This window comes from Dufourea novaeangliae, unplaced genomic scaffold, assembly GCF_001272555.1.
Source record: "Dufourea novaeangliae isolate 0120121106 unplaced genomic scaffold, ASM127255v1 scaffold109, whole genome shotgun sequence".
In the NCBI taxonomy this organism is placed as follows: Eukaryota; Metazoa; Arthropoda; class Insecta; order Hymenoptera; family Halictidae; genus Dufourea; species Dufourea novaeangliae.
The window spans coordinates 1,094,580-1,122,427 of record NW_015373997.1 but is presented as its reverse complement, the minus strand read 5'-3'; the positions used below and the strand labels follow the sequence as shown (position 1 = coordinate 1,122,427).

At 40.1% G+C, this 27,848-nt stretch overlaps 1 protein-coding gene across 1 annotated transcript; it reads right to left on the bottom strand.

The window, feature by feature from the left end:
- Nucleotides 1-574: 574 nt before the first annotated feature.
- On the bottom strand, nt 575-27,259 carry LOC107188052 (acyl-CoA Delta(11) desaturase-like). Its single transcript, XM_015576284.1, has 6 exons — nt 26,986-27,259; nt 6,827-7,047; nt 5,769-5,899; nt 5,100-5,305; nt 4,305-4,490; nt 575-3,888 (listed from the first exon to the last, which is right to left on the bottom strand). Exons 2-6 carry the CDS (start codon nt 7,032-7,034, stop codon nt 3,564-3,566), a joined length of 1,056 nt encoding a protein of 351 aa, XP_015431770.1. The 5' UTR covers nt 7,035-7,047; nt 26,986-27,259; the 3' UTR covers nt 575-3,563.
- Between the last annotated feature and the right edge of the window lie 589 nt (nt 27,260-27,848).

Sequence of the window (27,848 nt, the reverse complement as noted above, 5' to 3'; positions counted from 1 at the left end):
AAAAGAAAGAAAAAAGAGAAATGTGGACGCGTGTCGATGGCGATTTTTCACCCGTTGACACATCGTGACATGCAAACACAACGGTCACGAGGAGGTCGCATCCTTCGAACGTCTCGCCATCGCGCCCTCTAAAACGGCCAAGCGTTTCCGACGCTATCGCCATTTTTAGCGAAACACGACGCCGCAATCATACATTCGATGTATTTCCACACTCATGCGATTCGAGGGGAGTAAGGAACAGAAGAGGAAAAGACGGAAGGGAAAGCAACAGACGAAGGAAGAAGAGGAAAACACGAAGAAAAAAGAAAAGACACTGAAGAAAAACGCAAGAAGAAAAGAGAGGAAGAAGAAAAGGTGGGAGACGAGAAGACGGTTATAGGGCGAAAAAGCGAAAGTTAAACGAAGAAAAAGAAAATATGGAAGAAAAGGCAGACGGAAAAGAAAAAGCAAAGGCATAAAAAAGATAATAGTGGTGACTTTCTTGACGCAGATGAGAGACAAATGAAAATCTATTCGTCGAATTTCAGACCCCTCCGGAGACGATACGTGGTAGTCACAACCGATATGACCGGTATTATTGGAATGATTAGTAACAGCGACACGCGATGGGGAAAACTGTTCTTGGACTTTCGAACACGTTTCAATCTTGTAATTTCTGTTGCCCAGGTTAGGATGAAGGGTATGGGTAACAGTAGACACCCGCTTTACCGGCTCCCTGTGTGATCAGACCTCTGGCCGATTAATCAGGCGTGTATCAGCATTCAAACAATTTATCCAGTACTCAAACATTTAGTATGAATAGAAAACAAAAATTAATCCTAGAAAGACTATTTGAACAATGACAAACACGATAAAGAATAAATTTCATCGGAAGCGAGTGAATAATCACGGAATATGTTGATAATTTTTCTTCCAGTCAATTGTTTTTTTGTCGCCAAACATGTGGCCGGATAATTGGGAGTCTATGGTAGTCTGTTGCCAAAATATTGCGGAAGTTCACACTGGAAGATGTAGAAATTCGTTCGAACACTTCTAAGCACACTCCCCTTTCGATCGTATAAGGAATGGATGAAATTCGTCGAAATTTTGGTATTAAGCTTCTTCCATTATCAAACTATGTACGTGAAAATACAGACGAAGGTGTTCATCAGTTCATCGAGCTTTCCCGATTATGTTTGACAAAGATCAAATGGTAGAAGTACTGCTCAGAAGAGTTTTCTGGAAAAATATATTTTAACACTGTCCTCTTTCATTCCGTCGTGAATTCCACGAAAATCTCATTTCACTTTCTCTCTCTCTCTCTCTCTCTCTCTTCCATTGGTAGGTTCGATCGGGGAAATTACGACGATCGAAATCGTCTCGCCGGAATTTGCCATGAAAGTATGTATATATATACACAAGTACTTTTCTTCTGAACATTTATGTTTCTTTTTTTCTTTCTTTTTTTTTTTCACACGGTTTTGCACCGTGTCTTGACATGCAAATAATCGTACAAATAACATGTGTTTGTGTGTGTAAATCCGCTTGACCACGGCACGGTATACACGATTAAAGTAACAAAAAGTATCTGGTTCGCGTCGACTCCTAACCAATCGAACCGCGGCCACGCACTCTCGTTTTCGGCGCAGAGAGGCACTCGTTCGTCGAGCATACGTGTAGATCTTCCATTGTTCGCACGCTTCTCCAGCAGGCCGGTAGGAATAAGTTAGGGGGATGCGCGAGGTGGTTGCCTTTAAATCCTAGAAAGTGTTGTAGCCCTCGCCTCGTTTTCCTGCGTTTCAGGTACCTGGTGTGCAAGCTTCTCGTGAGCTTGCCTCGCGCTTACGAACTTGTTCCCCAACGAGTCTGGTAATTGTTATTTTACGTACGTGGTGACGTCGTTTCAGTTTTCTGTTCGAACAATGATTTTCCTCGTAAATCCAAGGCACTAATAACAATCGATCACTTTTACAATATGTGTATCGACAGACTGACAGACGGAATCGAAGAAGGAAAAATATATATTTACTTTTTTTGCCACGTTCGTGAACAAACGGGACAAGTGTGGTAGATAAAATGCTTCCTTTTTTTCTAGTGGCTAAATACGACGGACAGAATTGGGCGGGGGGGGCAATCAACGAGATATATGCCCGTGTGTCTCGATGAAAGGTACGCGTAAAAAACGTGGCGGAATACTTTCATGGATCCCAGGAAGAGGAAATATTACGTCTAAATGCTCGGACGAAGCTAAAATCGGAATGCGCGTGGTTTACGCTCTTTTATTTTCTGGGTAGGGGGGGGCGGAAAGCGAAACAGTTCCGATGGGGAATGATGGAAAAATAGAGATAGGAGGGTGTTTCGAAAGGTACCAATACTTCGTGCATATACGAAACATTCTGCGTTTCCTGAAAACATCGAACGAATATTTTTATAGATAATAATCCCTGTGGTGAAGTTTCGTACAAGTTTTCATTTAATCATCCATCCTTTCCGATACTAGGATTTCAAACCATGCTCGCAACTAACACTTTTAGGCGATTCCGTTGGCACACGATACACTTGTCCGATTTATACTTAAAGCAAGCCCCTGAAGAGGCTTACCAGCACCAACAAGCGATCGTATATCATCGTACATCCATCGCATCATCGATTATATCGTCGAAGTACTGTTACCCTCGAATCTAAATAGCTCTGCAGCAACTGACAGTATTCGCCGCTTCGTAGCCCCGAATATTCGCGTCAAAAGTGAGAGGGGGGGGGGGATTAAATAGTCTATTACTAAACCGAGTATCAAGCGCCGAACGATCAACCGAAGGTAAAGGGTGCGCGGCCACCTTACGATCCAGGGCCTTCAACGGAAGTTCGTTCGACCGAACCTCGACAACACCTACGGACTGAACTAATATACGAACTATGTATTAAATAATCGATGCATTGAGGGATCTGAATCATTCAGAAAGTATCGTCGAAACGCGTATCTATAATCGTTGTGATCTAGAATGTAATCGCGGCAATGAGGAACAGATGAGTACGACCAAGAGTCTGATATTTTTTCCCCCGGAATCACTGAGGACATTTAGAACCTGCCAAATGACCCATAAAATTAGTCGCGTGATCGCGAGAGATCAGCTACCGTTCCGACTTTTCGAACGGCTCGAGCTACCGTTTTTTTGTCCCTGCAGAAAAATCGATTTTCACGATATACAATCGATCCATCATCGTACTGTACTATAGGATCATCCATGAGACTTCAGACAGAAGTGACTATTGCTTTACACGTTCAAAGTGTCGTCGTGAACCCGACACCTGTGCACCAAAATCAAAGTTGTCCCCGGGGACGAGGACAGAAAATGTCTGGATCATCCGAAAAGAAACGTTCGAGCGGGTTTCGGAAAGAAAAATCGGACCGCAACTAGCGTTCCCGCGATCGCGCGATTAAAACTATTTAAGTGATATTCGAAAAAATGTTCTGATTGGTTCTCAGATAGCTCAATCCGGTCCACGTCCTATGAACTGTACAAAGACATTAGCCGCTGTTAGTCGTACGCGTGCCGAACGATCGGCCATTTCGCGAGGATCATCTTCTAGTAATCCTTCTTCAGACTATGCATCACCAGCGTCTGCTCCCTGTCTTCCTTCGTCTGATCCTTGTCACCCCAGCCCCAAAGTTCGTGGCTACCGTCGCCGGTTCTTTCCACTCGTTTCTCGACAACGTTTATGGGGACCACTTTCAGATCGTACGCCAGGCCTAGTTTCGCCCAGAAATCGATGAATGCCGTCGTTATGTTGAACCTATATCCGCCCAACTCGGACGTTTTGTAGTCCCACGGGAACACGTGGTGATAATTGTGCCAGCCCTCACCGAACGCCGTCAATGCGACTCCCTTGTTCTCGGAGGGGTTGATAAACCTGGAATTAATGGAAACGGTGTTTCGTTAACGTTACAGATTGAATTAAGGATTGACTTTGCTAGAAGGTACAAAAGTAGCCTTAGCTTTAGACTTCCTCTATGCATTGTAACTAACATATAGGATAGGGATAATGTTAATCTCAATCTCAGTGGTACACTGGATGCCCGATATTCTTGAGTATAGTGTTTACAATTAAACAAGACACTAACCACGACCGGTTAACCGATGTCCACCATAATTTTACCCGCCATAGGGGCCTCCTACTTTATCGCTATTAATTCCCCAATTTTTTCTTTGTCATTTCCCGAAATCTGTTCTTATAGACCTGGACACAGAGTCCATGGACATTGCTTCGGAGGAAATCGAGTCCGGAAAATTACATTCGATTATTCGTTGAAGAAATAATATACCAACCTGTCGTATGGTTTGTTCCCGAAGAGATGAGCCGCGGAGTTCACCAGCCACGTGACATTCAGCGTGAAAACGTAACGCAGAACCGCTGGGATGAAGTACGCGTTCGTCCAGGTCTCGCCCCAGCACACAACCGGCACAACAGTGGGCATGGCGAAACACATAATAGGCATTAAAATTTTGTAGTACCTGCGAACAGATTGCACAAGACGTTTCGTAAGTTAAGAGTTACGACTCCCCTTTCCACGAGGGCCCGTCCGAAACGAGCAATAAAGATGCAATTAAATTCAAGGGCAATTAAGAAACCAACTACAACACAGGGTCAATGTCTATACTATGGCGGTAACAGGTGGCAAACGTGGCCTTCGCAATACCAATCTGTGTTTATATCATTCGGGGTCTCATCGTCATAGACTCAAATCATGGGGATGTTTCATACTGAAAATTGTCCTTCTCGATAAGCGATCAGGAGTCGTGGAAATTGTGTTCATATCTTGAATGTAGAAACACTCTATAAATTTATGATTACGATATTATGACTGAACGCTGGATACATAGAAATTCTCTTTGAATATAGGATTCTGATAGTAATCTGAGCCGTAAAAGAAGAGACATTTTTTTCATACAATATGTGTATAGGGTGTTTCCGTAATAGATGACACGATAAGAGCAAAATACAATTGTATATACAAAAGTATTTCTATATTTTCGATTCATTTTTGTACGTAGAATCATTTGACTGCAATTATCCTGGCCAATCATTATATTTTATATTAAGAATTATCATTGAGAACCTACTTTTTCTGGAACGCAAGTATCGGGTTGCTCGTCAAATCGCTTATATCGAGTCCCTTTCCTTTCTCCCTAATGTCCGGGTGTTTTCTGCACAACAGCCAGCCAACGTGCGAGAAGAAAAATCCTCTCTTCGCGTTATGGGGATCCGCGTCCGTTTCGCTGTATTTATGATGAAGCCTGTGATCCCTTGCCCAGTCGATCGCCGCATCCTATCGAAAGAAAAATGAACAAAAGAAAAATATAGTTACAGTTCACCGACAAATCAATCTGAAAATACGTTCGATATAATCGGAGGATACACTATGGGTTTAAGATTCATTTTCTCAATACATTTACAGAATTTTAAATTGAAAATCATCCAAGACGAATACGTTTGATCAACGTGCCCGATAAATTCACGATTTTGATCGAGACATTCACTGATAATTGAAATACATTCGCGAATCTGTTGATTAGTAATTTACGCGACACACAAATTGAATTGGTTAGCTATCAAAATCGTTCCAATCCGTCATATTCTGTTCTCGGATCTATCGTATCACGGCTCAAAGGTCGTCGCTGTCTGGACATTAATCCGTCTTTCATTTTTTCCCCCCTTTCACATAACAGGATCAATGAATGGTCCACTAAATGGTTTACGAGTGATCCTACGACCAAAAACCATTCACTCACTTGGAAAGCTATGGTGTTCAGGATCGTCAGGAAAAGCTGCAGCGGCCACTTTGCCTTGTACGATCTGTGCGCCCATAATCTGTGTGCGCCGGCGGTGATTCCTATACCGCTTCCTAGATATAGCAAGAAAGCTGCAAACCAAAAGGATAGACAAAAAATTAGGAACGACGTAAATTATAAACAACGAATTCAAGCGTCTTGTTAACTTGTTACTCGATCGAATTACAATCGAACGTGACAGATCGACGACTATTTTGACACAGTACCGTCACGGACCCAGTTCCTGATCAGAATTCAATCCCTGATCAGTTTGGTAAGCATATAGACACCATATAACAAGTTTATTAAAATACAAGTTTTTTTCTGAGAAATTACTACATAATTATTAACTGTTTTGAAATATGTACGTAAAATTTCATCGGTCAGAGTGAGATATATGATTTAGATGATCAAACATTGTTCTCCTTGCATTTCTTATTTTAAAAGTTAAATTACAATTTCATTATTATTAGTATCGCACTTTTGTTAATACCAAATTAAAAAGTAGAACATTGTTTTCTTCGAATAAGAATAATTCTTTTGGATTCGGTTAATTTTTCTACATATACGTTCAATAAAACAGCAATAATTAATGTTAAGTGATCAGGATCTGGGTCCGTAACGGTACGAATTCTTTATTTCTCTGCAGAACAAATAAGAATTTGGAAAAAAGCATGCAATAATAGGCATGTGAATGAAAAAAACTCTCCAGAACACTGGTTTTATTTCAGCCTAGACGAAAGCAATGCAACTCGATATTATTTGATCAAGCATGCCAGATTATTGCGATTCGCGAAACTGGAAACTGAGTAGATGTGCCACACGATTCATCGGTTATTTGATCTACTAACGATTACATCTATTGAGTTTACTTGTAATTTTCATAAAAATAGATCATCCTTAATCCAAGTGACACTATGTAAGATTCGTTATGTCCCTACGAATAATCTTCCTTCGTTTCGTCCGCAATAATGGACAAAGCGAGAGGCACCAGAGATCGTAGGATTTATCAAACTTACCGAACATGGTCGTCAGCAATTTGGCGGACGTGAAGATAAGATACAATCCATAAACCGCCCCCAGATGAAGGTACGTGAAGAATATCACGTTCCTCCATACGATACGTCTCTCGTATTTCGTCTTTGGCGAATTAATCAATGCTGGACCCTCGATCGTGTCATCCTCGTATAGTACTCCAGTCGGAGTATTGGTGATATTCGGCGCCATTCTTTCTACGCTTCTGCAAACAGACGTTACTTATATTATTAAATGAACAACGAACGAAAATAAGTCAATTTATTGTAATAATAAAAATTGTGCGTACATAGAAGAGTCACGCTTTATAGATTAATTAAAAATAACAGTAACCAGCATTCCATATCAAAGCCTTTGAAACTATAATAATCATTTTGGCCCAATATACATTATCATTGTACTGTATTTCACTTGAATCGTACAAATTCGATTATATAATCTGGTCAATTGACACTTTTCTTTTGTGAATATTCATCACAAATTCACCCTCGAATCTGTTACTTCCGAATTCACCAGATCAGTGAATCAGAGTGGAAAAGTCAAAAGTATTAGACGTGTGTCTAAGTCCCTCGTCGCGAACCTCTTATCGCGTCCTTAGCATTTGTACCCCTCAAATCACACTGTATTTCGTGAAACGACGGCGGTCTGACGTAAGAACGGTCGATAATCGTTGCCCCGATTGTTCAACTCGTCGCGATTGAACTCCCGTTGCCGTGCAAAGGCTCCATAGAAGTATCCTTGGCGGACTGAAACCTGTCGTGTTGAACTATCGAAATCTATTAATGATTCGAGCGGAACGAGAAGCAGCCGGGTCATCTTTAATTCATGTCGAAACTTTCCGATGAAATACAAAAATATTTCGTAAAACGAGAACCGAGAAATTACACAGCGTGGAATACGAAAGTTTCATTAGACTGAAGCAGTCTTTTTAGTAACTTAATGACTGATACATTTTCAACCAGTTTTTTCGCCCTTGATGATTATACATTCTCGGAACCGATGACAAAAAGAAAAAAAAGTGCTTTGACAGTTATTATAAAGGAGCTAACTGACGATCGTTCACGAGACAGACAGACACAGACGTATGGAAATTATTCCAAACATCGGATTGTGTAAATGCTGACAGTGAGCAATGGTGACACGACGGGCGTAGCGCCGTGACCCTGGTGTTCAATTACCACGAGTTTTCGCTACTTTTACCGTAACACAGCTGCTAAATCGAAACACTTTGAAATTGAAGCACGTGTCTGTAAAGCTTTGATCTAAATAAATAACTTCGATTATTCGAGAGAGCGAAAAAAAAAATAGTTAGAATATCTACGGAAAGTTAAGAATGTCTTGTTTTATATACATTATCTATGAACCGAATGAAATGGAGAGAAAAATAGTCATTTACTATCCTTCATTCACTTTCACTTGTATGCCATTTTTATTTCATATCGTATAATGTTCCAACACGATATTTGTTTGCAACACTGACGAGAAAGTAAGCGGTATTTTATAGTTATGATCCATATTTTAATGTTGTATTCCGGATTGTAATCGTACTCCTTTTTCGACAATATCATTATCGTGTTAACTTGTTCTCACCAGAAAAGTTTCCATCACGATTGTAATCTGTGATCTAAGCGGCAACTTTGACCGAGAATAAGTCTCGAAACGATAACGAACATTTAATATGCTCTGCGACCTCAATTATTCAATTCTTATCGTTAATTAAATATATATTTTATTCCTCGATATGTGACCAAAAACAGCGAATAATAAATAGAATTAGATGAAATGACGATTATTATTTTTATTGCATGCGGTATCTCGATTTCGCGACAAAGAATCAAATTAAATGTCTCGTATTCAATACGATCGGAGTTTATTTGATTCTAGAGTATACGAAATAACGTGAATCAATGATACAGAGGGACAGAGACACAATTGAGGGGCTCATAACAAAAATGACCCTTGTCAAATGTTTCGGTTTATGTGACAACGACAGATACTATGTAATACTCGGAAACAAGACTCGCAACATGGTGGAACCTATACTACCAAAAACGACCTAGGCCCTGATTTACTCTAAAAAGAAAATTGATCGATTGTTATGATTCTTAACGATGCTGGAGTATTTTTGTGCTCTCCTGAAAAAGAAAAAAAAAACTGAAAAGAGCAGTTACGAGCACTTCGACTGTTTGATTTTCGCAACTTTAATCTCCTGACTTGAAGAAAAACCGCAAGAACACCAATATCCGAAACTTATATATTCTACCTAAATTCAACGTAAAAAATTATACACAAAAGAACAGAACGAATGAGCCTACGACTGGACTCGACGTTGCGTTCTTCAATTCGGTGAATGGAACCGAATACATCAAATGTAACGAGGTCCATTCAGGCCCCGAACTAAACAACAGATAGATCAAACGGAGCAAAGGGGAATAAGACGGAAACCGGGTCGTTAACACGTTAACTGGAAAAATGTATCCTATAGAAACGAGGATCTCGCAATAATGCGTACGTTTAAATTTCAATTACGAATCAACTCGCTAATATATTATATTACTATCTAGAAATCAATTATTTTTATCTCAACGAGAAATGTTGCTCTGTTAAGACGCCTGTATTCTCACCGTATTCAACCTTCCAGCAACAGGCCACTGTCCACTTCTCCACGTACTATTATTTAAAAAAAAAACAACAACAACAAGAATAGAAAACCGATGAAACTTTCTCTCGGAGCTAATAGCGCCGGTTCACCCATGACCACCACCACAACCGCCTTCACACACACACATGCCAAGTCGAGCCAACGACACAGCTTCAAATCAATAGCAATGCTAATCGTACCTGTCCATCAATCGGCAAGGTTCACCTACAAACACGTCGAGATCCTACATTCTAGGTCACCATCCGTGTCCCGAGAGAGCGTCGCGAAACGAAAACCGATCGACCTGTCCCGCGTCCCATAGGAACAGGACATCCCGGCGGCTACGAGATCGATACGGGCGGTGAAAACAATGTCCTCGTATGAACCTGCGAATTTCCAGACACCTCTATCTTCTTCCATCGTCCGCGCCAGGTCGATCTCGAGCAACGAAACGGCACACCGTGTATCACCAAATGGGGTGGAGGAGAAACAAAAGATAATTCTTTATCGACCAGGGCCACGCAGCGTCTCACATCCCCTAAAACTTCGAGGACAATTCGTCCGAACGGAACATGGACGACTGGGACGACGTGTTAACGTTAAGTTTCTGGTGTGGCAACACCTGGTAAAGCCGCGTTAACCGATCCAATATCGAGGATTGTCGTTTTAGAATCGCAAAGAAACAGGATATCCCAGAAAACCCGTCGGGCCATCCGGGAAAGAGGATTGTGGCTGCTCGATGCCCGAACGAGGCGGCCTATCGACTGCCGGGTGGATCGCGTGGACAAGACCTCCTAGGCGCAGGCTCGTTTCGCCGCCGGGACGCCGGGGCAGGACGTCGACGCTCTACGTCGGGGATGCCCCCGATATCCTATACATACTCGAAATATCCAGCGAAAGTCTGTTGACCCGCCGACAAAGTGCTTCGAGCACCTATATGGTGATTCGGGAGAAAAATCATAACTTCTGAACTAATCAATTTCCGACCCAAGTACCTTAATACTTTTTTAAAGAGAATACAAAGATCCATCGATTGGGTCATATAAACGTATACAGTTTCGTTTGAAAAAAGTGACGTGATCTTGATTTTTTTATCGAGTAAAAAGTTTTGTATCGATATTTACTATTGCAATTTGTTGTCAGCTGAATACTAACTTCCGTTTGAAATATTTTTTTATCGAATTAATTATAATTTGTCGATTATTATTTAATTTTTTATGTCCTTGAATTCATATTTTTTAATCTTTCTGTATTTGTTTTCATACTATTGTCTGGCTGAATCTGACTGTGTATGTACTAAACTTCTTGGTTTGTCTGCATTGGACGCGTATCTAAAAAAAATTACTATAATTAATGGGATATCGCAAGTTTGTTAGGGATCTTAATAGAAGCGTCGCGTAGTTTTTTGCAGGGACTTAAACCGGTATGATTTTGATACCGGCCATTAAAGCTATACCGAAACCGATATATTACCGAAAACTGAAATAAATACCGGTATTTTTTCGGTTTCTATAAGGATAGGGCTTAAATAAGGTTATATAGGCCGAAGGTACAACCGAGAATACCTGTATAATACCGGTACTTTACGTTTAAAAAAATAAACATTTAATGGCTTTTTTCCCTCTATAAAACTGTGCGATCAAATTGTTACGAACTTGTTTATTTATCCATGCCTTCATTTATTTAAACCCGAAGTTTCAACAATCTTCAAATGAGGATCATATGATAAACAAGGATTAAATGCGGATTTTGGTATTTCGGCAAGGTTCGTTATTCTTTCCATAGTACATATACAACTCACAACCGGTATCTAATCCGCCAGATTATTTGAGCAACCGTGCTTCCTGATTGTCGGTTACGTGAATTTCTGATCACGTGACCGGATAATCAAGATTCAGGGAATAAGCACCCGTATCATTACAAGTTTACCAGAGCACATGTCTGCTCACGACTATTCACGAAGTTTTGTAACATCGATTTTTTTTACATTACGGTGGTTGTTTATTCATTCTCTAGATGGTTTCACCCCTTAAAGTCGCGTCTCAGCCGATAAAAAAAAAATACGTATCCCTTATTTTTGATTGCTTAACAGAAATACGATGTTTCATCGAAATCAGAGGGGGACACTTCAGTGCCTTAATTATTCATTTATCCATGTTCATTTATCGTTATCCACAAGGACCACGCGATAAATCGATTTCAGCAAATGAGGTCTGACGATGCTTAAAAGTTTCCCGAAATAAAAACAATCCCGTATCTACCGGCGTGCAACCGACACGCGCGTGATCGAACTCGGACGCAAGGTCGAGTATCGAGATTCGAATTCGTCTTATCGATCCCACGAGGTTCGATCGTCTTTTTCTTTCACTTTTTTTTTCGAATTAACCACGATAGTAAAAGTCTACGGAACAAAGTCCGAGCGTCGCGTGACTGGACCGTCGATTAGGGAACGCTTGAACACGCACGCCGGGAATATCCCAGATATCGAGCGTGTACAGGCTCCGGGTTCCGATATATCGATCGATATATCGACGATGAAAGTACGGGGAGACCGGAAAACTTTCTTCTCCGAGCTGGCACAGCCGCTGGTGTCAGTGCCAAGGTTGCCGAGGTTAACGGCTCTCGTGGCTCATTGATCATTCACTGAACTTGACCATATTAAGTTTATCGGCCCTACCGTGAGGCAGATGAACGGTCGAGCGGAATTTTTACGAGCGACGGATCTTCATTATCACGAATAGCCACGGTCTATAAGTCGTTAAAGCCAAAAACTCTTTGATAGACGATCGTTATGGAATATGTATCTATGGTTTAATTATTTTGTTTACTGTTCTTGTTTAATCCCGTTTTTGTTCTTTTAGTAATGTTCATTAATCAGAGCAGGGTTTTAGCGAGTAGAAGTAAAAAAAAAGGTCCAAACCTGCAATTCAAATGAAAATGAGCCACATTCTACGACAAACAAGTGTAAGGAAAGCACTTTAAATTTCAAATTTTTAATCAACGTTTACATTCTGACCACGTAATATTCAAAATTATTTACTGGCCCATTTATTTGTACCGAAATTCTCAATTATAAAAAAATTACTTTATCCCGTGAATTCCGTTTCAGTTTTGTAAACGCGTTACATTAAGAAAGTAATAGCAAGATAAGGAGACAAACAAACGTAACGTATAAAACAATGATTCACGCTCGCATCCAGATGTATACAAATGAACGGACAGCAGAATGAAAATTAGAAACAACTTTTCATTACCATAGGTCAAAGAATCGAAGTTGGAAGTTTCATTGAATGGGTTGTAGAATTTATAGCGGCGTTACAGACATTTTTTGCTTATTAGCAAGTTTGTTAGAATTACGCCTGAAAGTCATTTGCCTAACGGTCTCAAATAAACCAGCTCGACAGTGCCATTGTTTCTACCGTTTCCTCCTATATCCATCATCGACCCAATGAATCATCGATTTTTCAAAACAATCCAAAGCTTCGTCGAATATACCAATAAAACAAATCAACTGGTTCACAGAAATCCAACGTTTCAAATCGACACATAGAACGAGAGAGAAAATGACGTCGGTATGTACATCTTGGCAATTGTCCCTAACATTAACCCCAACTCCGTGACAATGACACTGTGCCTCTCTAAGACACTCCATTCTATAATCTCTGACCTAGACTCGACCCTCCTCGACACTTCCTGACGGTTTGATCGATTGGAAACCACGTCTCTGGTCCAATGGCCTCCGCGCGCGATATCCCAGAAACCGGAGTCGCGACGAAGGCCGGCGATTATCGTGCGGTAACACGAGATAAAAAGTAACAGACTGGCGGTGATTTTCAAACGTGTGTGTGGTGGGGCGGTGGAGATGTGTGGTGGAACAGGAGCTAGAAAGATCGAACTAAAATAGTTCGACGACGCGCCGCCGTTAGTGGAACGCCGCCAGTTTCGATAATACTGGTCGGCCTATGCATAGAGGGGAACCGACACGACGCGACGCCTAAACCGACACGTTCCGACCATGCTCGTACTACGGCGTCTACGGCACGCTCAGCTGAGATGGCCTGAGCCAATCGCGTGACGGTTTACTGCTCTCGCCACCTGGAACCGGCGAATGGTGTCCGTTCAAATCGTACGATGCGCGGGACTAACCGCTATCCGACACGAGAGTGTACATATATCGTATCGACGTGTTCCCCCGCGTGCGGAACTCGTGGAACTCACAGCCGGCGCACGTGTAAGTGCGTGATGCATTCGCAAACGGACGAGGGAGAGGACCATACGCGCGCTCGTCTGTGATCATGCGACCAAACACTTGAGGATGACCCCCGTCTCGTTCCGAAGGCTGAGATTCGAATTCGTTCTTCTGAATCGAATCAGAACCGTTGTTTGTGATTTTCGAGCGAATTCGAGTAATATTTGGAACTACACGGTGTGCTAATGGGGTTCTGGTAAGACCGAGGCCACCGTGAACTGGAGTCGTATGATTCGAAATCATAGGTTCTACAGGTTCTTTATGAACATGAGAAACAGAGGTGGCTGGGGTATGCACTTTCAGACAGGTTTTCAAAAGGTGTGCCTTATTATTTTTGCAGTTATAATGGGTAATTTATTTGCCGTTGGTGAACAGAGATTATTGATTTGTGAGAGTTCAAGGAAACTGATGTAATACGAAAATTGAAGTGCTGATAGAGTCTGGCTACTGTGGCTATTCACTAATAGGCTTGTGTGTTTATTCACGCTTTAATAGGAGAAATAACGGTTGTTATTTTTTTGTGACCGTATATGATCTTGCAAAGGTGGAAGAACGATAGAACTTTCTCTCGGATCTGATAGAACTGAAATGCATAGATTGCAGGCGAATTACACAGGGTGGCTCATTTAAATCGGCCCACTCGAATATCTCCGAAATTGGTGACGATATTGAGAAATGTTTCGAACAAACGTTAAATGATATATCAAGGGACACACTTTTTGATGTAACTGTTTTCTATGTAGACGCATAGAGGTCATATGAAGGTCAACTTTGTTTTTGTTTTAAATGGAATCGTATATTTTCCAATGCACTACTTGATGTTCCTCGTTATTCACTACATAAAGAACTAAGTCACTCATGGAGAAAAATCATTGTAAAGTAGCATCAAGTAGTCCATTGAGAAGTATAAGATTCCATTTAGAAAAACAAAGTTAACCTTCATATGATTTTTACGCGTTGATATGGAAAAAAGTTACATCAGAAAGTGTGCTCCCTGGTACCATTTAACTTTTCTCCGTAACATTTTTCAATATCGTCAACAATTTAGGAAATATACGAGTTGGCCGATTTAAACGAGACACTCTGTATAACCTAGAAAATAAGAGAACAGTTCTAAGACATTTGATACTGACACCACTTATTTTCAACGTACTTTCGGACTGTTACAGAATCATGTACAATCGATTATTATTACGATATAACAAACTGTATAGTATCACCGTCAGAATAAATAATGTTGGGATATTAAATTCATTAGAAATTTTTTTTAATCTCAAAGTGTAAATGCGCCTGAAATTTAGCGACATCAATTTAAAGGCATCCCGTGTATCCACGGCGAATTGTCCTATTATTTATCCTATATGTTTACAGAGCTCGAAACCTTCGAACCGAGTAAAAATTTTGAGGATAACTTTGGGGACAGGTTAAAGTCCAAATCACGCACCAACGAGCATGCGGTGAACGACACGGATGTAGATGATTCAATATTTCCAACGGACTTTGAGTCAACCGAAGGATATGTAAAGGTTATTAACACTCTTTTAAACGGTGCATTGTACGCATGACCTTACGTAAGTCCGTGTATAATTTGCTCATTCGTAATTACCAGACTTCGAACATTTATGTAAATGCTCACTTTCAAAGACTATTTCCAAAAACTTGAAAAAGAAAGAAAAAGAAATATGTATTTTGTACGTGGTCGTAATTTTGTGGACACCCTCTGTAGAGAGTTACCGTGCGTATCCAAAAACTGGACTGTCGCAATACATCTCTCCCCCCAAAAAATACGATACTAAACATATCTCAGGAAAGACAAAAATATGTAATGACCCTGACACACATTTGGAAAAAAAAGATCCATCGAAGAGTGGCTCTTCGAATCTACAGACCGATCAAAAAGTGGAATCTTCCATTTTATGTACACCAAAGTGTTCATTGTTATAAAAGAAACTCGTTTTCGAGGGGATCTGATTCCTATACACTTTTAATTACCATAGAAAGGAAAGCAAACAAAAAAGATTACACAAGGTACGTATGTATATGGAAAGTCAGGAAAAAAACTAGTCTCCTTAAAGTCTCCCACTAAAACATGTCCTATGGTCGACTTTAGTCAAATTTATCGAAATTCTCGTTTTATTTCGAACCAACTAATATTTCGTTCGACTCCAAAAGAAATTCTACAATTTCCATAAATATCCACAGGCCAGTTGTATCTTTCGTCAAATTAAAACATGCTGTTTTCGATACTATATTTTTCATTGACTTCGTCTGACCCCTCCCCAATATCGTTTTTATCCACGTCGAACCTTGGTGTGAGTGTCCAACGAGTAACGAGATGGTAGAAAAATGTATCTTTTCTTTCGTTTACGGTATGGATGTTACATCAGCTCCAAATGCCAATCTTCAAACTATCACGCGTCTTTAGATAAATATGTAATAATAAAAACAGACAGTGATAAAATTCGATTAACGGAGGTTAATGCGAGACGTCGACTCACGCGGTGTTCCTGGATAACACGATAACCTGAATAATGGCGCGTTTTCTTTCGCACGAATGAATCTCTCTCTGGAAACGACAGGGCATCAATGTCGGCGTCCCAAGTGTTCGAACGTGGTTGGTTCACGTGTCGTCGTAGAATCGGCTGCATGAATCGGCCGATCGAGCACGTGCATCTACAATTACATCGAAAGAGCGCGCCCGCGCTTGACGGCAACCCACGCCTAAACGGACTTGGAACCACCGCATTGGCCTAAGGTGTGCGTAACTACAGTAAATGTTGTGCGATGGCACATTACATACGTCGTCGTTTTGTTCGTGATGATGCAATGGAAATTTTTTATTACTCATCGTGCTCGCGATACGTATCACTGACGTGTGGAGTTTCTGTCCCCGAAGCGCAAATGTAAACTCGATCAATGACTAATGAAAATGATAGATTCTCATCGACTGATCCATTCGATATTTATGTGGTACACGCACTAGCAAACCTCAGGAACGGTTGACCTTTCGACCTATGTTTACCAAAACTTTTTTATTCAGTACACTGTGTCTTATGTACACTCGCGAGCAAACTCGGCTTCCACTAGGGGAAAAAGTGGCGTAGAAGGACCTCCTACAACTTGATAAATTTATTCCAGAAACTGAAATAAATGGTAAATTGAATGTTAATTTGACATACATATATTTCAATTATTCTCCTACGATAGGAGATCTCCTACGACCAGGTTATAATTGTATAAAAGATCTTCAAACGTTGCCATCAGGCCGTCAGACGATACCATTTAGCAAACATTTCGAAGAAGCGAAATGATCTGTTTACGAATTATTTTCTTCTGGACGAGCCTCTTTCTTTCATGTGAAATTAAAATCGCAGGTTTTCATACGCAACAACTTAATACGATTTATACTATATTGGAATTTAAAGAGATGTGACGTGAGCAGTAATAAGATGCTTACCAAGAAGATTTTTATAGTGCCCGTGAATGGGAAGGTAAATGTGTGGTGAATAACACTTTTTATTCGTTGCTGTTAATGGAACAAGTACATACAGTTTTCGTGAATGAAAAGTGGGTCAATCCCAACAAGAGGCCCTGAAGTAATTGCACCCGTAACATGCTTCCGTACTTTAATAACCATGTTGCGTAAAGAATGCGGTGTATAAATAAGGAACAAATTTTGTATGAGTCACGGGACACACGTAGGTAGGAGAACACGTGGCGGTCGCCGGTCATTCATTACAAATTGTACGTAAATCATGTAAACCGAATGCACATTTCCGAAGCCTTCGTTACTGGTAATAGTTCACCGATAAACACAATGCATTATTAGTAGCCACAGCCTCGTGTTAATTCCGTTATGGTTATTTTTTTTTTTCTACGTTAATAGATGTACCTGTTAAATAAACCATTACTATGTATCAAAATGTCATATTTGCTTTAAAGAGAATGGAATGTTGGTTGATGTTTTAATACCATTTGCCTTCGTTCCTCGATATCTTCGAGATGAAAAAAAAAGCTGAAAGATGTTTGTATTGGAATATTTTAATTCTACATAGATGTCTGAATATCGATGCCTGGGGTATGCTGAATTAAACGAAACTTTTGGGCCAAGGATCACAGGATTCGAATTTCTGGACAATAAACCTATACGAATTTACATTCGCGGAAGTCTCGAAATGACATACACTGCAGGACTCCAAGCTGTGAAAGGATCGAAAAATCTCTCTTAGAATATTCAACAGGTGTGTTGTTACATAATGCATGGCAAAGTTACGAACACGAATTACCGTGTGTTTGTTAAACATATACACTATAAAATCACGTGTTCGAGTTTTGGTCTACCGAAACTACAGAGCTTTTAACATCATTTCTCCAATTTTTGTAAATAAGGATGATTCGCGGTGTATAATGAGATGCCTCTAATAGAGAAATATATCTAGCCACTTCGCAAATTATCATCCATTCGAGACACGAATGAATTTCGTTCCAAGGCAAATTATATGCAAATGAACATGTTTTTACTGTTTGCCCAACAACATCGAAGTAAATCTATCAGCATTAGTTCGATGGAAATCAATTAATGTTTTTTCTGATCTTAAAAATGTTGTCATCCGTCTGTTAATTCTCGAAGATATCATCGAAGGCGATCTAAGTTTGATCATTCTCAGGTTTAACAGGATTACGATTAATCTGTCAACTGGGGAGGACGAGTTAACTCATCATTTCTACGAGTACTTTTTCTATTCCTTTACCAAAACACATTACTAGCAATCAAAAGTACATTTTATTCGTGTTTATTGCCACACGAAATGCAATTGGATGTACACATCGTAAAGTTTGCCTACCAAAATACACAGAATGACGTACCAACAAATACAATCGTACAGTTAATAAACACTTCGAACATTCGATACACATTCTCGACTACCAGTGTCATGTGCTCAACAAATAATCACAAATAGAAGAGCGACGAATAAAAAAAAATCGTAAATTTCGAGATACCTGCAAAAATCCACTCCAAGAGCTATTTCTGACCGAAAAATAAAAATACATATTTGTTACGAAATTATGCCATTTAACAAGAACAATGACGCAATTCAAAATACGTTGTTCCAAACCTTATTTTTAAAACAGTAAGCAATACACGTGAACAGTATTTTATTACGGACTACCAAAACCCAAAGATCATTAATTAAATGGTAAAATAATCAAAATTTAGTTCATTGCTAAACGGTAGAATAATTTCTAATTTTTTAACGCAAAGCAAAATTCCAAACAAACTTCCTAAGAATTTACTTTTCCTAGTTGTGTCAGTCATCTAGCAAACCAACGATATTTGTATACAGTAGTCCCCGTTTAATTGACGCAGCTCGGGTGCGCTTCACGACAGTTATCCGGGGAGGTAGGCATTCCAGATATTGCCGGCTATTTTTTTTTTTTTTTTTTATTAATTCACAATCACGCTATATCTTGGCCCGGGACTATATACTTCGAAGAATCAAATCATAATAAAAAAAAACCCGCGTGTGCCTTGAACCGCCAGATGCTGCGCGCGCGAGAATCGCGAGGTCGCCTCGCTCGAACCAGTTTCCTCGTCCGCGTGTTACGTGAACCAGAGGCTCTCAGCCAGCTGGACATTAATTTTGAAAGTGAAAACCGGCCATTACATTACAACGTGGATTACGTCGGGTATTTTGTGGAAACCCGAGATCGGTGCTCCCTAGGGTCCCTTACACGCGATCGATACCGCGTTTAGCACTAGAAAACCATCAGCGTTCAATGTGTACCAAAATTAAATGGAACAATATAATATGTATTTGTATTTCATGTATGATATGTATTTCAATATAACATAATATGCAATAAAATATAATATGCAATATAACATAATATAGTAAATGGGAAATCAACATACATTTATTATTTTGATAATTTGTGAAACGAGTCATTTGAAATTCGTCCATTTAGTTGGGTTTGGTTGTTCCTAGGTTTAAAATATTCACGAGTCCCGAGGACGGGACCTAGACCTTCCGTCCACGGAAATCGTAATTTCAGCGGCTCGGGGTCCCAGAAAAGGGAAGCTCCCGCCGGAAAACCTCCGGATACAATGAGTGTGATCGGTCAATGGAAAAATGGTAATCGAGACTGATGAACCACGGGGGAAAATGACCACTCCAACTCACGCATTCGTTACGAACAATGATCTCACCTTGGTCAATAGCAACGGGGGGGCATTACATGCACTTTGTTAGAGACTATGGTAACACACGCGTGTAATGAAACCAGGAACTTAAATCGGTAGGATTTTGATGCCGGTATTATGCCATCAAAACTATACCGAAACCGAATACCGAAGGTAAATATTTACCAAACTGCTTTTCCATTTATTTTTTCAATAGGATCGTTACTCAACATTTTTCGAAATTTCAGAAGTAGTCGAATCTCAGATATGTACACACTGTACGACAAAACATTATTCCATGGAAGAGTTATGAAACTTGTTTAAAAAGAGAGGAAGACAAATTTTATGTAACATTATGTTAAATATTAAAAGATTTATAATCGTGCGTATACGGATAGATTCGTCACCACAGTCCGGCTGAAACCTTTGACCGGAAAGCATTTCCTATGACTATGCATTAAATATTTTTTTTTTTTTATATAATCCTTAATAAACGGAACGGGGCACAAAAACAATCGCTCGTTTAACCGAACCGTTCCGAGAAAAACATGTGTCATAGGATTTTACGGCTACGGAACTTCAAAGATTGACGTGAGAAATATTTATGCTGCCGGAATTACATCCCAAACGTGTGACGGCCATTATTAATAATGAGATGGAAAATGTTTTACAAACATGCTACAGTACAACAGCATACAATCTAATAACAAGATATAAGTACCTATTTGTTGTGGAACGAAGTTACAAACAAATTTTGTTACACAGCATGTATAACCGTTTTTGGACTTGTTATTGGGAACGAAGATACTGATCTGATTCGCTATTAACTACAGTAGAACCTCGATTATCGGAACTCTCTGTTAACCGAACATTCTACTCATCGGAACGTTCCATTATCCGAACACTTTTGTCCCCCTGGTCAGGTCCGATAATCGAGATTCTGCCGTATTATAAAAACATTATAGCGCAGCATTTATTCGCTACAAGGCTCTTGACGCTAATCCCCGGCCACTTTACACGCCGCGAATAACGAGCCCGTCCTTGGGGTCGAACATTGAATACAGTCGAAAACATGTTGTTGTTAATAAAATAGAAATTCTATCGAATTAATTGAATAATTCACTTGAACCTCCGCATCAAAACTATGCGGAGAGAGAGCGAAAGAGAGAGAGAGAGAACAGATGAATGTACGGGAGAGATTAAGAGGATGTTTGGAGAGAATAGGTGAAGGAAGTTACTACGATGAAACAGTCAATTGGTTTCAAGTTAGAATTAAGCTGTAAATAGAATGAGGTAGGTTACATAACTATAGTTATGATTAGGTTGTAAATGTTTGCGGTCGTAAAAAATACGAAAGGATGAATTAAAAAAATTATAAGCCAAATCCATTTCTAGCCTGAGGGGGGCCATAATAAATGAATTATTATTATTTTTATTATCGAGCTTCCGCAACAGTTCAACGGTTGTTATTACTTCAGTAAAACTTTTCCACCGCGACAGCATGCATATACGATAATGGAGGATGGAGGCACTCTATGATATTTCCAAGGCACCGTTTTCCTCGGCTGAGGTTATATAGAGCGAGGAATTTTCGTTTCTTTGTACGGCTAGAACGTGGTGTAACAAACTAGTTTTCGAGAGAGCCAACGACGAGGGGACAGCCAGATAGAAAAGCACTTCCGAATGAAAGTGCTGGAGAAAGGTGTCGTTGACGAGATTACGTGCGCGAGCGGAACACCCGGCCAAGTGAACCGGTCGTCCACCAGGTACCATTATCAAAATTGTTATATCATAAAAATCATAGGAACGAACGAAAGATCGATCGAATTTCCATGTCTGTGCGAAATAGAATGGATCGAGACGCGATCGATCTCGCAGATTATTATCAAAGGTTGATAACGATCGCGAGATCAGCCCTGCCACGAAAATTCCCCCACCGTCGCGTCGTCACAATAAAATAACTTTTACGATCCCCCCTGTGTGATTAACAAAACCCGTGTGTCGATTGAATTTGTGAACCGCACGAACGTGAACCGTTTCGAGATGTATGCAATAAATTAAAGAGCATCGAAAAAACCTGGTGAATTATTAATAACGAAGACCGAATAAATATTTCAACAGTTTCACGTGTTCCTCATCGAAACCGTTTACTATACGTGTATCTTTTCGATGTTGATTCACAACATTAGGTTGTTGTGAGTTGAAATTAGTCGCGATTAGTAGACTTCGTCCGTTGAAGGCAAATTAATGGAATAAATGAATATCTTCCATGTTTTGTCGGGGTTGTCGACGGAACCTGGTTGACGCCAGGGAATAAATATAAAGAAACAAATACAGATACATATTATTCATGGGGAGCACGATCGACTAATAAATACATATATTAGTGGGTCAACTTACGCGCGTATTGCTTTGTTTGTTAACACGTTTAGAACGGTGTGACCCACCGATGGGTCACTGGGTGATGCTCTTCGTCGTCGATGTGGTTCACCGAACGGTCATCGCGGGCTAAATATTCTGAATAATGATCACAAACTAATACAATCTAGCATTAGTAAGCAAATTATTTTATCATTTTCTATTTTAGAAAAAAAAAAGCACGTGCATCTAACAGATAGAAAGATTCGAAACTGAAACATTATTAATAACTTTTAGAATGCCGGAATATTTTCATAAAAACAGTGATCTTTTTTGGTCAAAAGTTTATGTATACATATAACATATGCACTGTTCTGAATTTCGAGTTCTGTCCATGTCCCAAAAGGGTCCCCTCCGACAGCTTAAAGGTTAACCCCTTGCCCTGTAGCATCGAGTTAGATTCCTGTTGACGATTTGAAAATCGATTCGACGAAGTAGAATAGTATTCGGTTTTCTTTGAGTCGAAGTGAAATGCCACGTTGCTGGCCTTAATATTTAACTTTAACAATAAAAATACAGTTAATATAAGTACAGAATCCTTTTCGTTTCTGGTAAACTATCGTCGACAGACGTCACGAAAATCGTAGGGCAAAGGGTTCATTAGAATAGAAAAAATGCTTCGATAAAAATCGAACCATCCGGTCATGACAAACGCCGCAGACAGTGGCGAGCATTTCGTGGATTGTCCGACGTTTTTTGGGACGAATCAGAATTGAAAATCGTCCAATTTCAATGGTGTGCTACCCCCAGTTTAAAGTTAATACCACGCGTGGCATTGTACTGTGCAGAAATCGTAAATTGCCCAGTGTATATAACTTACAAAATTAAATGGCTCGCGTTCTCGCTCTGTTCCACTCTATCTCAATGTGTTTTTCGTTTGCCTTCTTTGTCACTGAGTAGACATATGGATATGATCAACTTAGCCAATAATAACAATTCGTGCGAATGGAGGTGGTCCAGCTAATTTTATTCGTCGACAACTTACGATCTTTGCATAGTAAATATTTGCGCGCTAACATCGCGGTGCTCAGGAAGAGCTCGTTAAACCAGACAATTTGTAGTAATACACTTCCGTGGCCGATTGGCGTAACCGATTTAAGAAATTCTTTCTGACTAGCCTCCCCACCTTCTCGACAAACAATACCGCTAGAATCCAAGTTATAGTAAAAATAGCATCGTTCGCTGAAATTGTTAGGTAGAAGCTAAAGTGGCGGACGGTTTTTGGCAAACAAGAATGTACATACTAAATTAACAGTGCCAGCGGCGTAATTCAATTGGTTGTCCTCGAAACTTGAAATCACCTGGCTTGAACAATGGAAGATTTGAAATACATCGTGGGCAATCGAAGAAACGTTATCCACTTGATATCGATACCGATAAGTAGTCGAATGGATTTGGATTTGTTCAGAATCACGAAAACGAGATATTGCCGAATAAAATTTATTCCACCGATAATCTAATCTAATGTAACGTCGGAATATTTTTCCGTGGTAAGATTACATTCAGTAAATAGTTCTAATAAGACTACCTGTGACATTTAATGTCGTATATGTACATATTCATTTAGACTTTAGATGATAATTTTTGTTTGTTAACGAAACATATACACAGACTAATGCGTAAAAAATTATTTTTATTTTAATGACGCGCAAGTGCCTTGAATCTGGATGGAACCGGTGCCACTAATCGACCCTAATCGAATCGACATTTCCGGTGGGAGATTATACCCTCTCGCGTCTGAACGTGACTGAAATTGCATATGACACGTCGTGAATAGATTGAACCACGTCACGGAATGTCGACCGATCACCGAAAAATTACTTCTGGATTGCCATTTGAGAATAATTAATCTCGTCGAGGTCGCTGTCATATACACTGTTGATCTGTTCTAACTATCCATAAAACGCATTAACATCTTCCCTATTCAATCTTGCCGAATAGAAACTTCTCTGCTAGTCCCAAACAATACGATTACAGAAAGATCTTCCATTATATTCTTCGATACTCTTTTTCTCTAGTAAACCGGAAGCCAATTGAGAATCCAGTATAATTTTAAAGTAATAGTCTACTGCGTATCAGAAACACAATACCTGTAGGAGCCAAACTGTTCTAGCAATTTCAATTGAAACTTCTACAAAAAAAAAAACTGTTCTAAAATCTCTCTCAATCGGCAGAAGGTGATGGTAAATGGTAAAATAATCGTATTTTTCTCAATAAATTTTCTATGTTTCGACAGTTGGCTGGGACCTGGACAAGAAGACGGATAGCGAAGAATCGAGCTCGATTCCCTGATCGCCTGTTGGTGCAGATCAGAAGCGCAATATATTCCGCCGTAGAGCGAGAGGCTGTTCTAGAACGGTGATGTCCGTCAATTCGCGACGCGCTGGTCAATTTCTCTTAATCTGCGCGACGTAACGGAGCGGTAACGTTGTATCGTATATAACGAGGTGTAGATGGCCCCTTCGACGCGGAAACGTGGCCGATGAAGACCCCCTAGTGGCTAAGCCCCAACTCTCTGCGAACGGATAAACGACAGTCAGCCGAGAAGCAATGTTTCCAAACAAATCAACAGGTGCGACACTGCGGAACGCCGCCTCGAATTCACACACACATACACACACGTGCGTTCCGCTTTTCTCTTTGGTCGAGTGCCTCTAGTACCGCTTCAGATAACACCTCTCTCAACAGAGACTAATGCTCATTGTTCTTTACTGAAATATTATAGTTACATCGAAATAACGGAATACAGTTGCATCTCCAAACGTTTTTAAAATACCATAAAGAAAAGAAAACTATTTAAAGTGATTTATTACCCAGACACACAGTATACACGGTGTTGAAACACACCTGTTGATTCAGGAGTACATGATTATTTGATTTTACATTTAAAATAATCTATATCGAAAGTTATTTGGTTATCGATGAATAACGAGCCACCGAATTTGTTATTACAATTAGTTGTTCATTACTCCGAATAAAATGATGGCCCAATAGGAAGATAGGCGGATTGAAAAATGAGTAACGTGTGGATCCGCGACAACAGGTTGAGAGATCTATAAATAAACGACAGTCGGGGCAAAGGAAAACTTAACTATTTTTATCAGGCGTTGCAAATTTCGTTATCGATACCCGACAAACGGGACCAACGCGCGCGCGCGCATGTGGGTGTACCCAACACTCTGATCCGACACGTAACCGTTTGTTATCATCCGTGCACACAACGTATTACGCTACCGACGGACGTTGATTTTCTTTGGGTTATATCATTGATCGGAACACGCGAGCCGCTCATCGAAACTGGCCTTTCTCCCCCCCTCTCTCTCTCTCTCTGTATCACTCCTGTTTCAGCGTAATTGACTGTCCTTTTTATTAGTCTGACGCAAAAGGTTTGTCATCTCGACACGAAACTCTATTTTGAACAAAAATCTATATGTTCTTGTACTATAGACCAATTTGTCCGTTACCTTCAGCTTTTAGTATTTATTTCCGTCGTATTGTTTTCAGATATATTTTATGCGGTTGCTTTCTATTCGGCTTGTCCCCACTGATTTTGAATATCAGAATTGTTGCCGCTGCTACCGAGGACACAAGATACCTAAATGGACGTTAGACGGTTCAAGGTCGTTACTTATTTTTTTTCTTTCGTATCTTCAATAACAGCGGGAATAATTTGGACATTCATATTTATATGTAAATTGTAATATGTCTACAGATTACCATGTTTCTTTGATTTATATTTCATTTTAGTACAATTTCATAGAAATAATGTAAATATTATACCATTTTACCGCGTTTGGGTTAAAATGAACCAGCAGAGAGACATATATTCATATAACTACTTTTTATATATTAGTATATTGCTACGAATTAGCATGTTTTACCCCCTTTTTTCAATTCTTGAATAATTTCCCAAGGATAGAATAAATGCAGCTATAGGGATAATACAATCAGGATTAAAATGGCACATGGTACCCGTTGATGACTATTCTGAGCTCCAGCGGCTCATGGCTCAAATCGAATTGGATATTGAACAGAGGCTTTTTTTTACCATAAATATTCGCGACTCCGTCTCCGAAAACGGAATTTCACCAAAAGAAAGAGAAATCGTTATCCCGTAACTAGGTGAAAGGACATAAAAATTTTGTTTTCGATCGTATCCTCGAAATCGATTCAATCGAAGTTAAAACAATCTTCATGATCCTTTTTATTTAAACATTATTACTTATATTGTATTTTAAATAATTTCTCTACGCGCTCTATACTTTTATTCAAATGATCTTATATCGAGTCTCGTCTCGTACACAGATTAGTCCCGCTCCGGATCCGCGATGCACATGCCCCCGGGGATCACGCGCCGAAAAGGTATTGCGCCAAAAAGGTGTTGCGCCGTAGCGAATTTTAATAACCGCGTCGCAATTGTCCCAACGCGGCTAACCTATCTCGAAAATAAAAGCGAACGAAACAAGACAGAGGAGAAATCCGATCCATACTTTAAACGCGGCAGTCCGTATGCATGACCGTTTTTCGAGCGTTTCGTTGTTCCGAGTCCGTTGAATCGTTTCTCATCGAAACGAGCCTAGCACACGCGTGGCTGCTCACGAATAGTACAGGTTCCTAGGGGGGACAAAAAAAAAAAACAAAGAAGACCGCTTACCTCTCTCTTTCCACGTCTGTTTCTGACCCCCGTCCAACCGTCAACCTTCTCGAAATCGGATGACGAATGGAAAACCGCGGGTCCTAATTTTCCGCACAAACAATCACCGGCAAACGAATGCGGTCACGCGGTAGCCTTCGCTCTCTGGATTTCTCCGTCTGTCCTTAGTGAATTCACCCTCCGCACGCGGGAACAGTATGATCGAACGTTCTGACAGCGAATCAAGACTGAGATGCCGGCACCACGCGGCCAGAGCTAAATACGAGTGCCGCTAAACACGAGCCACACGGCGGCGGCGCGCTTCGACGCCAGGCGGAAACAACAGTGGCGCCGCGACACGGCGAACAGCCGGATCCTGGAACAACGCAGGGCAGAGGCCTACGTGATCTTCGTCTCTGTTTTCGTGCAGCTTGAAACAGAAATTGTTTATTATTTGAAATTCATTGTATTAATTTCGTCTGAGGAATATCTTGGCAGAAAAGCACTTCATTTTATGCTAACGATGAGATACATATGTACGTAAACCAATTGAGCATAACTTTTTATTTTGATTAACACAACTGAAAAATAATTTTTCAATTTAGACACTATTATTTTTGTATCTGTTCAAAGGATTTGAATGTCTGTGAAAAAGAATAACTAATAGCTGAATTAACTTCTACGTTCGTACGAACCGCGCCATTAACTTCTACTGTGGGATACAGTCGTTAATTAATTCTTGCGGCTAGAAGCTGTTAAATAGCGCGATCGAAAATATTTCAGGAGGCATTTAGGCGAAATTAAAATAAAAAGACGTTGAATTTCAAATTAAATAATGAAAGGATTTACAAAGAAATCGTTTTCCTGTTCAATATAAAATACCG